General features: G+C 37.9%; 1 protein-coding gene across 1 annotated transcript in view; it reads right to left on the reverse strand.

Moving 5' to 3' along the window:
- Window positions 1–16047, reverse strand: part of grid2 (glutamate receptor, ionotropic, delta 2) — a 905841-nt gene that overhangs the window by 47325 nt on the left and 842469 nt on the right. The window contains exon 13 of the mRNA XM_030143377.1: window positions 9607–9802. Within this exon, the coding sequence (XP_029999237.1) occupies window positions 9607–9802 (196 nt within the window). The remainder of the gene's footprint in view (window positions 1–9606; window positions 9803–16047) is intronic.

The following is a 16047-nucleotide window of genomic DNA, read 5'->3' on the forward strand; positions in this document are numbered from 1 at the left end:
CCTCCATAAAGTCCAGACTCTAATTTAGAATGTGATGAAGACTCGATGCAGCGGTCCGATTCTCCATCATCAATAATCAAAAATGAATGTGACTATAGATGGAAAAAATATTATGAACCTTAGTGTGACGCTACATAAGCAATATGTGGCAAAAAAGATGTCACAGTAAATGTCTCATGTTATCAGAACTAAAGGCGGTGCAGTCAAATAATGCATGTGTGACTTTTTTTTGGGGCCCGGCAGTGTATATTGAAAAAAATACAAGAAAATCACGTAATATAAAAAGAACATGTATGTTAGAACATTAGGACATCCATTTTAGAACATAAATGCTGATCCAGACACCTGTCAACACACACATTATCCCTTTGAACATCATTACTTAAGCGGGGTACACACATAAAGATAACTGGGCTTTTTTTGTCCCAATTTTCCCCCTCCCCAACCAAGGACGGCAAACGCCAGATTATTTTATGTCTAATAAGATTATCCTATAAGATTATCCTGTGGTCTGAGGTGTGTTAAGAGTGAATTTGTCCCAATATTCGGCTCCGAAACAGGTCGGGGCTGACAATCGCAAATATTAAACTTGTTTAATATTTACAACCAAAAATCTTCATGTGTGGGAAAAGCTGGCGACTCCTGAGTCATGACTCTGTGAATTTTAACGTGAAATGGAATGTAGCCAATCAAGAAGCAAGCTGACTGAGGAACAAGGAAGCAGGTGTAAATGAAAACAAACATGGCCGACCTGAAACATAAAGTTCGGTGGACCTCAGAAGTTCAGGATTTTTCCGTCAAAACTCGTCTCAAGAACACCATCATTCCCTCCTCTTGTATGTCCTCTTACATGTTGTGTGTTGTTTTAAACTTGTTGTTATGTTTCTTCTTCTTTGTTTTAGTTAGATCACATTTGATCACACAAGATTTCTGGCTTGGAGGACTAGATTCTAGATTGGTGGTGGGATAGATTCGTTATTAGAGGGAACGAGACTTTTGGCAACCGTGGCCTAGAGGGCTGGAGAGTCTGCTTGTGACTGAAGGGTCACCAGTTTGACTTGCCCTTGAGAAAGGCACTTAACCTCTCATTTGCTCCCCAGGTGCCTACCAGGGCAAGCCCTAGTTTGCAGTGTGTGGCATGTTCCTGCATGTTCTAGAGATGGGTAAAAAGCAGAGGTTGAACTTCAGTATGTGGTAAAAAATGAACTATATACTGACAATAAAGGATCTTAATGTTAATCGTGATAGGTGTGCTGTGGTGAGATTATCGGAGCACACCACACACAGTACGATCAAAACTATTCAATGCCTGATTTTTTATCTTTACGTGTGGGGTCTGTGACAGAAAGAAAATATCTTGAAATTTACAAAATCCTTATGTGTGTACCCTGCTTTACATTAGTACCATTACTTATTGGTACCTAACAGAGCAGGTACACTCACTGTTCATGCAGAGGTGGACCTTACAGACCCTGTAGACCACATTGCACCTGAGATTGTCAACACACTGTCCTCACTGTAACTGTTGCTGTGACTGTCTTCTAATGCAGTGGTCCCCAACCCCTAGCCCCCGGACTGGTACCGGTCCATGGACCATTTGGTACCAAAGAAAAAAAATGTTGGTTAATATTAAAGCAATTTTTTCCATTACTCTTGCGGATATTCTATTTTGAAAAGCAACCACTAGACTCTGGTGCGCCATTTCATGAATCAGTAGTAACACAAGCTTAAAGAAATGAACCAAAAACAAAATTCACTGGAGAACTTTTTCGGGAAGAAACAATGAGGCTGCAGAAGGGTCCACAGACTGCCTGCAAACAGAAAGCTGCATTTAGAAAGAAATATCAGGATTCCTGCCGAAGTTACAGGTTCATCGCAACAGGTGACACACAAGCGCCTCCAAACTGCTCCAACACATCAATCCATGTTTGAGACAACTTCAAACCTCTTTGCATTCTGGATTAAAGCCAAAGCAGAATATGCGGATATCGCCACAAAAGCCCTGAAAGTCCTTCTTCCGTTTCCAACCTCATATCTTTGCGAGGCTGGGTTTTCTGCGACGACAGTTACCAAGTAGACGGGATCTACGGAACACGATTGGAGTGTGTGTCTCCCATCAGCCCCAGATGGGACCATCTACAGGGTGGGGAAGCAAAATTTACAATATTTTGAGGCAGGGATTGAAAGACAGTGTATGACCAATTAGTTTATTGAAAGTCATGACAATTTATTTGCCACAAGAAAATTTACATTATAGAAAATGTTTTTATTTTATGTGTCCTCCTTCTTTCTCAATAACTGCCTTCACACGCTTCCTGAAACTTGCATAAGTGTTCCTCAAATATTCGGGTGACAACTTCTCCCATTCTTCTTTAATAGTATCTTTCAGACTTTCTCGTAATAGTTTTGCTCATAGTCATTCTCTTCTTTACATTATAAACAGTCTTTATGGACACTCCAACTATTTTTGAAATCTCCTTTGGTGTGACGAGTGCATTCAGCAAATCACACACTCTTTGACGTTTGCTTTCCTGATTACTCATATGGGCAAAAGTTTGTGAAAAGGTATGGATAATAGTGTTAGGTATGATTATGACATCAATATATGTTTGGTTTCAAAACAATTGACGTAGTGCCTGCTGAGAAAAAACAACTAAATGTTCATTGTAAATTTTGCTTCCCCACCCTGTAGTTGCAGGGAAACAAGTCCAGGGTTCTGACTGATTCTGCATTAGGGTGATTTGATATTCTACTGTAGAATCGTTGTACCTGTCTGATATACAGTTTAAGTGTTTCAGATCACATGCTCTGAACTGACAAAGTTTTTTGTTATTGGAACCCCCACACTTCTACCCGTTCTGCGGAAAATTTTCATGCAAGAAACCGGTCTGTAGTACAAAAAAGGTTGGGGACCACTGATCTACTGTGTGTGAAAATAACCAAAAATAGCCACTTGCATGATAAAGGGTTAAATAAACAGAGCGATTCAAAGAAAACTCCTCAGAGGGGAACAGCTGCTCCCTAATGGTCTGGGAGACTTCAGTCCAGACCTGACTTCTCCTCTCCACCCTGCTCATGTCAGTTTTTTGTCCACTTCTGTCTCCTGTCAGTCCTGCCTGCTTATACGCTGTTGCTATTGAAAAACAACCAATGTCATATGACTTATTCATCACACAGAATTCGGTCAGCAGCTATTTAAAGTGGGTCCTGCCTTCAAACACTTGACAATAGCTCCTAAGTGTATATTAGTAGCCACAACACGTTTAATGCTCTGCAGCCCCAGAACACAGAGATATTAAAAATTAATGAACTGCACATTACTTATTTTACTCACTATGTCTGTGCGGGGCTTACTCGTGGATATTAAGCTATTCAATCATGTGACCTTGCCTAAACCAAATCCTTTTCTAAGGCAATTGGATGATGCATTCCTGCGTCTCCTCCTCCGTTTATGCACACCAGACAGACCATTCTCATGTCGGCTCAAAACTACCTCCTCCGCTAAAAGGCAGGATGGTCGTTTAGAGTCCAATACAATCAGTGTGATGTCTGTTTTTGTCTCAGCCTAGCAACCGTAACAGTAGTTCATCCACAGCTAAGGTCTGTGTTACGATGACAAAGCATTCATCTGTGTTGAATACTGGAGTTCTCTATTGATTATCCCTTGCACTAGCACTTGCAATCTGTTAAAAATATAACAGAAAGAGATTCCCCCCCCCCCAAATTTTCCAGTTTCATTCATCATTAACCCATAGAGACCCAGTGGTATTTTTGTGACAGTTCCCAAATGAGTTTTCCTCTAGATTTAACCTTTCTGAAATTATTTATCACCATTTATTGTAAGATCATCCTCTGTTTTTTGTTGTTTTTTCCCCAGTGAAAATCATGTGCTTTGCTATATTTAATTTACTGATCATGTAGATATTCATGGAAGCTCAGATTAAAGTTGAGGGTTATTATGTTAAAAAAACAGTGAGTTTTTAAGGAAAGATATCAACAACTCAACACAAACATAATCTGATCATAAATGACACATAAAATCATACAAATAAAAATATTTATCTAATTCAGCATTTCTTAGTGCAGGTCTGTGTGTGTGTGTGTGTGTGTGTGTGTGTGTGTGTGTGTGTGTGTGTGCGTGCGTGTGTGTGATAATGTTAATGTTGTTTATTGTACTTTGGTAACATCAGTGTGACAGCTCTCCTCTAATGTGACTTTGTTGTAGTGGGAATATCTAAATCTTACCCGGATACGGCAATGCTATTTTTTGATTGGCTGTTCGGTAGCTATATTCTTTTTATTTGATTACCTGGTGTGTGCCAGGTGACCTTTGAACTCTGCGATGAACCCACTTGATTCCTTCCTGTTCCACTGTTATAAAAAAATAGCGGTGCAAGTTGTTTGGTGCTATCCTGGTAATTTCTCTGTGTGAGAAATACAAGGTGTGGCATGTGAATGGGTTGAAATGCGTGCGTCTCAGGCCCAGTGCATGAGACTTGAGAGCCCTGATAATATTAATGTTTTCTTACAGAACTAATTGTCAAATCACTGCACTATCCTCCCAACATGACGGAAAATGTCTTCTGATTAGACAGATTAGGTCTGTCTCCTCCAATTCAAGTGGTTAAATGAGGCATTTTTATTGAAATTAAGTTACTATTTGGAAAATTAGGAATATCAGAGTCCATGTCAACGCAGCTAATCATAATTCTTACGGTCTTCATATTATTTCAGGCATTAGAATAAGCAGTATTAGATTTACTTACAGTGTCATAAGCCTACTATTGATCTATTGATGTTTATTAACCCTCTGGTATCCCGTCCACCAAGGCCCTTACTAAGCACCAAGTGTGCCTTTTTGGCACACTTGCGGAATAATGTCAAAAAAAATTTTCATACAGTTTGTTTTTAATTCTTTTACACTTCTTTCTATTTCATCAACTTGAGTCGTAAATAAAAATACCAAATACTCAATAATTGTCACATTTTTTAACCCTTTAAATGCCGTGTTTGTATTGTAAACAAACCATTTTTTTTGGATTTTTTTCAAAATACTACATAAAAAGTGGATCACATTATTTGATTTTTGCAGCCTGGTAATGTCAGTGATTAACTCCAACATTGGTTAATTTGCATTATTAATTTTGGCGTTAGGTCAAATGTTCAAAAATATTAACATCTGTCACCAAGTGTGCGTAAAATGCACAACTATAAATCAAACTATTAAATACTATATATTGATTTATTTTTCTGCTCTAATTTGATTTTATTTTTGTAAATCGAGGTCAGCCCTAATCATACATATCAAATGGAAGAAATAGTGCGTTTTAGGCACAACTGGGAGACAGATGCTAGTCTTGTAATTTTCTTTTGTTTACAATGTGTAAATTTTAGTTGGCGGCCAGAATTTTAAAGATCATGCAAAAATGAACAACTTTTGACATCTGACCTTATTTAAATTGTGAAAAATAATATGAAGTTTTTTAACACGAAGTGCAAAGTGTGCCTAAAAGGTGCACCCGGATACCGGAGGGTTAATTGATATACAACTATATTGCATTATAACTTTCATTAAAAATATTCAATAAGATGAAGGAACTGTGTAAATGAAAGTGTTCTGTGACATGAAAATCAATTATTGATATTCCTGTGAGAATTGCATTAAATACCAAAGGCTATGCGTTGTTTGTCATGTCTGTTTCTATGATGGTTGTACTTAAGAAAATAATCTTATTTTGTAACACGCACACAAACACACAAAACCACAGCTCACATAAGGAATAAAAGACTGACTGATTCATGATTTCACATAGACCACTAATTAGGTATACATGCTCAATAAACACCTCTGCCAACAACCAACGTGTGTGAGAGAGTGTTAATAGTTGTGTGCTTATATGCTGTTATGTGCTGCATTTATCTCATCATTTTAAAAACACCAGCCGCCACTTTAATTACTCCTCCCCGCTCTTCCAACGCTACCAACGCTGGCTGCAGTTCAAATGTAATATACTGTGGAAGCAGGAGGGATAAAGTCAGCCCCGCACTGATAGGGAGAGGAGGGGAATGCAAACACAAAGTGGGATGCATGCAAATGAGATGCAGCAGTCAGGTATTTATGATGCTGGGTAATCACTAAGGGAATTAAGTGTTTAACCATGCGCGTGGTATCTGTGTATCATTAACATCGTTTAGATAGATTTATACCCTATCAACACAGACAACCCTGTAGCATGTGCTGTATGTCAAACAGGACTGAGACTGAGCTGTGTACACTGAAGATGTACTGTACACCCTAAATAAAGTATAATTAATTAAGTGTATGTGTTGAGTTGGGTATAGAATAGGCGTGGGGCTACACAACATCTGTAGAGTGGCTTTGGTTTTGCACTCCTGCAGTATATACAGTATGATCTAAACACACATGGGTGCTGGAAAATACTCCTTGATTACACACAGGGGTACATGTTGTGTTACATTAGTATACAGTTACTGTGCTTCTGTGTGCCAAAGCAAAGAAAGAATTAAGAAACTCGAGTGAGCAAGTAAATTAGGCAGAATATTCAACACTCATTAAGACCTGTCTGTCATCATTTTGATTTTGTTGATTTAAACATGCCATTACTTGAATAAGATCGGAATACAAGAATTCTTCCAGTGGAAATGTTTTGGCTCCTGCTCATACTGACACATTATTTAACACACTCCTGTCACTTAATAGTTTTGTATCAAATTTTATGCATTTTCATTACAAATGCCATTTCCGTCTATTTGGATTACACTGTTGTAACATAAAGAAATGAACGAATGTAATACGATTAAATATTAGCCTGTCACCACTATGAACCTATTTATTTATTTGTTTAATTAATTTATTTTTAGTAATTTCAAGCTAGCAAATAGTGAGTCTATTAAAGTGAAACCTACAAACCTGTTTGACTGACATGCATCACACTCCTTGTGTAAAAACTAAGGTTGTCAAAATTAATGCGTTAATGCCAATTAATCCATCATCACGATAAAATTTTTTTAACACAATTAATCTATCTGTAGCGCAGAATGACTCTGAACATCTCTGGCAATGCATTTCAGGTTTGTCCAAGTAGAGTTAGCGTCACACATGTGCAAATGGGCAGTTGATCTGGTAGTAACAGGCAGCAGAACCAGCCTATAAACATGGAAGATGCTAAAAAGCACATTGGCAATCTGGATGGAACCATGAGTATGAAAAAACCCAAGATGGAACAGTTGTTTCAAGCTGTTTTGTTGAAACTGTTGAAGGTGTTTAATAAACACGTTAAGTGCATATATATTTCCTTCTTTCTTGAGTGTGTGTGCTCATACAAAATGAAACAATATAGGAAAAAAAAGAATATTTAATTGCGATTAATCAAAATTAATCCACAGCAACCCTGTGATTAATCTGAACAAAAATTTCTATCGTTTGGCAGCACTAGCAAAAACTGTTTATGTAACAACTGTAGAGTTAGACTGAAACACAATATTTTTACCTCTTCTCATGAAATGATTGGGTCAATGTGACTTATTGTTGATATAAAGTGTAAGTGGGACTTAGTATGTAATCATTGCACCAGGTCAAAGGTGACACTGATGTGTATAAATAGGAATAAAAAGAGGAATGTGTCAGAAAACTATATTATTCCAACTTTACATTTAAAACTCAAACATTAGAGGATGTGATGTTAATTACCTGCTGTCCATGCTAATAAGTTTCAAGATTATGGTATAACTTTGTGTTGTGTCTTGTTTTATGGCTTTTTCTGGACAGTTTGCAAAAAAAAAAAAATAAAAATAAAAATACAAGTCAGAAATGCTCTTGAGTGAATTTGGATGTTGGTTTGCAGGGCATGTCTAACCAACAGTGTGATCAAATAGTGAGAGTAACCTAGTTTTAGGTCTATATCTGGGTTATGCTGTATAGTGCTTCCAAATAGTGTTCATTTAAATAGTGACTGTTAAAATATCAGTTTCTATTCCCTCGTGGCGGTATACGGACAGAAATAATATGACTGATTATTTTGAAAAGTACTTCCTACACAAATGTATTTTGAATATATAAATGTATGATGTGAACAAACCAAATAATGACATTTAACCCATAAAGACCCAGGGCTATTTTTGTGGTAGTTCCCAAATGATTTCTTCTGCATTTTTAACTTTTAATAAGCAATTTATCATGGTTTATTCTATTAATACGCTCATTCTTCTGTGAGAATCAGGTATTTTCCTGTATTTAATTCACTGATCCTGTAGATGTCCATAAAAGTTCAGATTAACATTGAGTGTTATTATATAAAAAAACAGAGTAAATGGAAGAAAAGTGACTTTTTCAGTAAAATATATCAATAACTGAATATAAAAACAAGTGTGTTCATCCACGGTCATTTATTAAACTCCATGGGTTTTACTGGTGAATCAATGCTGTAGAAGATGACTGTGTTTCCATGGTAACTACGGAGCCTCTGAACAATCAAATGGGTCATATCTGACGACCATGAAAAGATGACAAACTGTATTTTACACCAATTATTTACATGTACTAATAGGATTAGTGGATCAGAAGTTATTAAACGGTTTACATCAGTAGATGATGTTGCTGTTTGGGTCTTTATCGGTTAAATATTTGAACAACTCATTGATTTTTGATTGAACAAGTTTTTACACTCGTTACATTTCTCCCCCTTCAGGAAACTCATCACCTGACCGAATGTTATGTTAGAAAGACTATACATATTTTCTATTATTTAACTGTATTTTACATCAGTTATTTACATGTATTGATAGGATTAATGGATCAACAGTTATTTAATTCTTTATATCAGTAAATGATTTTGGTTGCCTGTGGATTTTTGGGTGTTTTTGGGTTAAAGGTGGGGTGCAAGATGCTTTCCTGGAGCATTTTTTACTATATTGCTTAAACCCCCCCTTCACACCCCGATTACAACCAATTAATTAAATGCTCTAACACAAAAATAAAAAAATGTAGTCACCTGTGGAACAGACAGGACTGAAAAAACACCATCCAATCATTTTAAGCACCTAATTGAAATGATTGAACGGTGATATGTCTATCAAACTCAACTGCCCTTTGTCCCTCCCCCCTCTGCGCGTACCCCTCTTCGTGCATGAATCGTGCGTTCTCAGAGGCTTGGAGCACTTGTTGAGGAAACAAAGTCAGAGCCAGAGCTTGGCTATATTAGCTATATTAGGATGGACAGTTCACCGGTAAGCTGTTTTGTCACTAACAGAAATCAGTCGGAAATGTAACGTTAGCCTAATGGGTATGAACTGGGGCTGTTCTGTAAGAGCGGGGGTGTAGGAGGAGACTGAATGAGGTATGCATGGATCGGGCCGGAGCCTGGTGAATTGTTGCTATGCAGCGCTCGTGAACCCTTGAGAACAAGCATTGCACGTGCCAGTACTCTGGAGGCGTGGCTTCAGGGTGATGTCTGAAGAAAGGGGTTTGGACTTTTAAATTGTGTATTTTCAAAATGTAGCTTGCTCGAACCGTTTTTCTAAGATCTCATATCCCACCTTTAAGGTATGATATGAAATGTCAGTGAGTCCCTTTTATTCCAGACCTACCTTGCGAATGCCTTCCTTCGACTCTTCAACGTTGTTATCTGCACCTCCTGTGCGGTTAATCATCCTCCACATCTGGGAGTACATGGGGTCTCTCTCAAAGGGGTTCATAGCCTTGGAGCGCACTTGATCGTATACTGCAGAGTCCAACACTGTACCATAAGGCAACTCTGTCTGCTTGGATAAATCCTGGAGAGACCTAGAGACAAAGAGAAACGGCGACAATATTTATTTATTTATGTATTTATTAGTGACAATGTATATTAACCCTTTCATGCATGAATTATGAGAACCTGAGTCAAGATATTTTTCCTGAGTGTTATTATTTCTCTTTAGGCATGAAAAAAACAATGCAATCAAGTTTTTTTTAAGGAGATACAAAAATGTCCACTCAGCCAGACACTATGCATTTAATTTTTGAAGCAAAGAAACATTTATTTAAAACCTAATATAAGAAATTGATGTAGAAAACTATGCAATAAAAACATTATTAATGCAGCTAATCTGACGTTTTCTTACATTTTATCATACTCTAATACTAGTCATTACTCTCTTCACGGAGATAATATGCAAAAAAATAAACCTTTTTGTTTAAAAAAAATGAACAAAACCTGTTAATTACAGTCTAACAACAATTAGCAATTGATTTACACTAAAACATGTCAATGCAGATGAGGTTTATCAAGAACAACAAAGTTACGGTAATGGTATGTATGTCAGTGTGTGGGATGGTGCATAAGTGTCCACTGTGTTGGCTGATATGGAACTAAAACAACAAAATCCATGAATATAGACGAGAACAGCTGGAGAATAGCTGTCCACTGGAGTGACCACTGTGCATGAAAGGGTAAATGTACATCAACAACAATTGCAGCTGTAAATCTGCCAGATTGTAGCAGCAGTGTTACTTTCCATCTGTAGTTCCTAGGCAGGTGACAAGGAAGACAGTTGACAAAAAGGCAAAACATCATAAAAGCACATAGAACAACATAGTGAGGACTATGGATGCACCAATACCACTTTTTTCCAGACCGAGTACGAGTACGAGTACTTACATTTGGGTACTTGCCGATACCGAGTACCGATACGAGTACTTAAAAATCCCATTCCAGTTCTTAGTTCCTTTTGTAAATGTGCTTTATTGTCGTTGTCATTAGTCTGACTGGAACAAAGTGCTGCTACTGACATTTAATGTGTTGGAATGAGCGTTTCTCAATTAATCCACCAGGGGGCGCCACTCTGAATTAACCATACTGGACAAATACCATGAAGAAGAGTAAAGTTTTTTGAGAAGAAGAAGAAGAAAGTCAGTAATAACAAACATGGAGACGACAGAGGCAACACTAATGTGATACTAATATTGAAGCGTTTTCACTGGTAAGGTTTAAAAGCTTAGCTTCAGCAGGAAGAGAAAAGAGAAATGAGTGAGAAGTTTCGTTTTCACTTCTGTTGGCGGCACGGTCCGCACCACTCCGTACACCCACTGGTATTCTCATTCTGTTTACGCATCCGCCAGCACCTTGTAAATGGATGGAATGTACACAGAGGACGGACAGAACACTATGTCCGTATCTGTCTGTGTTTTTAACGTTACTTGCAGTCAGCGTTACTTTTATCACCGTCATTTATTTTGAAAAATCTCCACACTCTTCACACTCCTCACACACTATTCCACCACTGCGTACCTGCTGCACTGAACTGTGAATGTCAAATGGCCGTAAGTGGTATTGGTGCATTTGTATCAGATATCTTTTACGAGTACGAGTACACACACTGAGTATCGGAGCCGATGCCGATACTCGTGTCGGTATCGGTGCATCCCTATTGAGGACAATCTACTGATGGTCACAGGCTTGGTTTTCCTTCATCCAATGTTTAAGTTGTGATTTGAAGGAGGCATATGACTGTGAGTCTCTTATGTTGAGTGGTAAACTGTTCTAATATTCAGTTCCAGTGACTGAAAGTACAGTTTGTCCAAAGTAATGCACCCGCGTGGCACCTCACAGTGGCCTCGAGCTGTGGCCCTGGTGGACATATTTAGTAGTCGCACAAAAGCGTACTTAAGTAAAGACACTTCATAAAGCTCATGTGGGGTTTATGTGGTTAGACTTCACATAAACATGGTAAAACAGCAGCCCCCTTGCTGAGTCATGATCGCTTTATTACTTTGGTAACTCACAGTGACAGGTGGGTGGTATTGGAAAGGGAGGTTTTGGACAGCGTACACACACTGTTCATACTAGGGCCAGCTGTGTGCTACTTTAAACTATCCCTTCCCCATAAATGAGCGATTTGGATGGAAGCTCTACCCAGGAGAGCGAGTTGGCGTGGACATGCAACTGACATGGAATAAAAATAGAAAAATGAGAATTGGCTGTGAACGGAACATGGGAGGAAAATGGCACAGCTCATGTCTACAACAGTTGCAAAGACAATATACAGACTAGAACTAGAAAGAAATACATTCACCAAACACAAGTCAAGTGTTGTATGTTTTCTTCTTCTATCCCTCACCCAGAAATTGCCACCGCTGGGGGAATACACAAACTATTGTTAATTATAATACCACCGTGCTTTGGTTGCTTCTCAAACTGTTTGGCCTCTGAGAAATGTAATGGAGGACTATTAAAGGAACTAATTACGGTTTGTTTGCTAAATGAATGCTACACACCACCCATGGATTTGAGAGACACAGATCTGTGATGAAAACATGCACACACACGCACACGCAACGCAAGAAAAACATGTCCGTTTTAATAAAAGAACCAATGAATAGAATATCTGTCTTCATTAATATTAACACAGTTGTAGCTAAATCACCCACAAAGCAGATTTAACAATAGGCTCCAACACTAGTAGTGCAATTAATACTCGCTCACAAACACATGCACACACTGTTTTACGGAAGATCCTGACTCTTATAGTTCTTTTTTTTTTTTTTTTTTCTTTTCAGATGCCCTCTTCGCTCAAGGAAAAAAAAAGAGAAAAGAATCCTTTGAAGGCTTTAATGAACTTTGCCAAGAACATGAATCTTTTATTGTCTTCAATTAATCTTTGGCCTTGATCATTTCCCCTCCCCACCACTCCCCTGTGAATACCAATGCCTGTCAGTGCACCCTTTGACCAGGAATCCCCCCTTTGCGAATGGTTTCACTGGCTAGTTACTCTTAGCTTGTCAATTAATGGGGCATGCATGAAAAAAGAGAGAGAGAAAATGTAATGCCTGGGGATCATTAAAGCTGAATTCATATTTTAATGAGTAAAAGAACTGCATTAAAATGATTTACAGTTGTACCATTTATAATTTAAGCCTATTTGCAAAGAAATTGGTAATGACGAAATAAAACAAGACAATATAAGGGGAAGATTTTCACGTAGTTTGATAAATGGGATCTAGCGTGCGGCGATATGTCTAAAACGTGCCCGTTCTGACGTCGGTTGTTTTATTGCTTCATGTGTTCTATCTCATGGATATATGAGCATATGAACCATGTGCTTAATTGTCTTTTGTGAATGTTTGTGCATGTGTGTGTGTGTGTCTGTGTCTGTGTCTGTGTGTGTGCCGTGCTCGTTTTTGTGTCCTGTGTGTATGCTAGCTCATTTTGCAACCAATTATATTCCCCCTAAGCAGCTCAATGAGCAAGTAAATGGAGTGAACAGCAGCTGAATGTATCCTGTGACAAATAAGTGTGTGAGATAGAGGAAGAAGGAGGTAGTGGGGGCAGAGAAAGAGTTCATTACTGTATCAATAATCTGCGGATATATGTGTTTATTTCAATGCATTATGGTGTTTGGTAATTTTAGCTGAACGCTTAATACTGTTGGTAAATTAAAATGACCTTTTAGCATAAGCAACAACTGTGAAACTCTGAAGAAAATAGCAGTTATTAGTGTTATTGTGTGTTTTTAGAAGAGGAGGGAGGCTGCCATGCAAAATAGGTCAACACAGAAATTAGTCTATTCTATTCTATCCAAGGATTTCATGATATTAAATAATATTATCTCTTGTTTCTTCAGCTTATGGATGAATGGGAGAATTAATTTGGACACAGATAATACATAGATACAGGGTGGGGAAGCAAAATTTACAATGAACATTTAGTTGTTTTTTCTCAGCAGGCACTACGTCAATTGTTTTGAAACCAAACATATATTGATGTCATAATCATACCTAACACTATTATCCATACCTTTTCAGAAACTTTTGCCCATATGAGTAATCAGGAAAGCAAACGTCAAAGAGTGTGTGATTTGCTGAATGCACTCGTCACACCAAAGGAGATTTCAAAAATAGTTGGAGTGTCCATAAAGACTGTTTATAATGGAAAGAAGAGAATGACTATGAGCAAAACTATTACCAGAAAGTCTGGAAGATACTATTAAAGAAGAATGGGAGAAGTTGTCACCCCAATATTTGAGGAACACTTGCGCAAGTTTCAGGAAGCGTGTGAAGGCAGTTATTGAGAAAGAAGGAGGACACAGAATAAAAACATTTTCTATTATGTACATTTTCTTGTGGCAAATAAATTCTCATGACTTTCAATAAACTAATTGGTCATACACTGTCTTTCAATCCCTGCCTCAAAATATTGTAAATTTTGCTTCCCCACCCTGTAGGTTCATCACTAATATCTGCAGTAGACAGCAGTGCAGACTTTGTGCACACTGAGGCCGAAACACAAAATGCCTTAATCTGCAAATATTAAAATATTCATAACCCACTTCTTCATGTTGTGGCCTTTGTCTTGGATTGAATCATAACCCTACTTTAGTTTTCTTCATATTGAGATTATTGCATGTGAGGAGTTTTTGTCGGCTGCAGAGTCAATTCATAGACATCATTTGCTCGTTTTATTTGTTCTTTGTTGTTCAAGTATTTAAAGATGCAAGGCCAAGTCAGATGAAGATGTATTATTTCCTGTGTTTAATATATATTCATGTATTGCTGTTATGCAGCAGAAAACTCATACTTTATCCACTTCAAAACTATTCTGCCAAATCCTGTGATGCATAAACTGTGCATCAGACAGTGCTGCATTCTGTGTTGGCAGGCGTTTAAATAAAGGGTTATAATCCTTTCACACATTACAATATACTCAAGGGTTATTATGGGATTGCTGCTGATGAAAAAATGCCAACTAGAGCTTTATTATTTATGTTTAATATGTTTTCGTGTGTTGTTTTGTGTAGTTCTTTGTGTAGAGCTACGATTCATCTCTGCCCTTTATATGACTCTATGATTAAAGTCTATATTAATTACTGGGATACATAAACTGCATCACTGTATTTATGACCTGTCATGAATTCAAAGTAATTTCATCATTGTATTTGTATGTATTTGCATGAAGTTGAAGTAGGGATGCACCGATTCCACTTTTTTCCAGAAAAGTACTTACATTTGAGTACTTGCCGATACCGAGTACCGATATGAGTACTTAATAATACCATTACAGTTCTTAGTTACTTTTGAAAATGTGCTTTATTGTCGTTGTCATTAGTCTGACTGTAACAAAGTTCTGCTACTGACATTTAATGAGTTGGAATGAGCGTTTCTTAATCAATCCACCAGGGGGCGCCGCTCTTAATTAACCATACTGGACAAATACCACGAAGAAAAGTAAAGTTTTTTGAGAAGAAGAAGAAAGTCAGTAATAATAAACATGGACACGACAGAGGTAATACTAATGTGGATACTAATGTTGATATTGATGAGGGTAGTTGTCATAAATCTGTCAGTAGTTTTTTCATTAACTCTTTGAACAGATCCTCTGCCTCCACAGTTCCTGGTGGTATTCTCCATCTGGGTGCGCATCTGTGAGCACCTGGAAAATGGATGGCATATACGCAGAGGACGGACAGAACGCTCTGTCAGTATCCGTCTGTGTCTTTAGTGTTACTTGCAGTCAGCGTTACTTTTGTCACCGTTGTTTATTTTGGAAAATCTCCACACTGCTGACATTACTCCTCCGCTGCGTACCTGCTGCACTTAACTGTGAATGTCACGCTGCCGTAAGTGGTATCGGTGCGGTTGTATCAGAGTACTTTTACAAGTACAAGTACACACGCTGAGTATCGGACCCGATACTGGTATCGGTATCGGTGCATCCCTAAGTTAAAGTAACTTGATCACTGTATTTGTATTAATTTAAAGATTGCCGTATTATTATGTATTTGAAGACACTCATACTTATTTGAAAGTTAGTGTTAACATGAGACGATTTGCATTGTCTGTCACGTGATATCGCAATTAGTGCTCGATATAAACAGCTGTGTGTCATGACCTTCCCCATGTCTGTTGAAGGGTTGTGTCCCCAAACGTCACTACTGTGGTGAATAAATATTTTTGGGAGCTCACAAGTTGTGTGGACCTTGTTTAATTCTTTCATGCATTTTTTTTTTTTGGGGGGGATCCTGCACACCTTTCAGCAACCGGATGTGTGTGCC

This window comes from Sphaeramia orbicularis, chromosome 9, assembly GCF_902148855.1.
Source record: "Sphaeramia orbicularis chromosome 9, fSphaOr1.1, whole genome shotgun sequence".
NCBI classification, from domain to species: Eukaryota; Metazoa; Chordata; class Actinopteri; order Kurtiformes; family Apogonidae; genus Sphaeramia; species Sphaeramia orbicularis.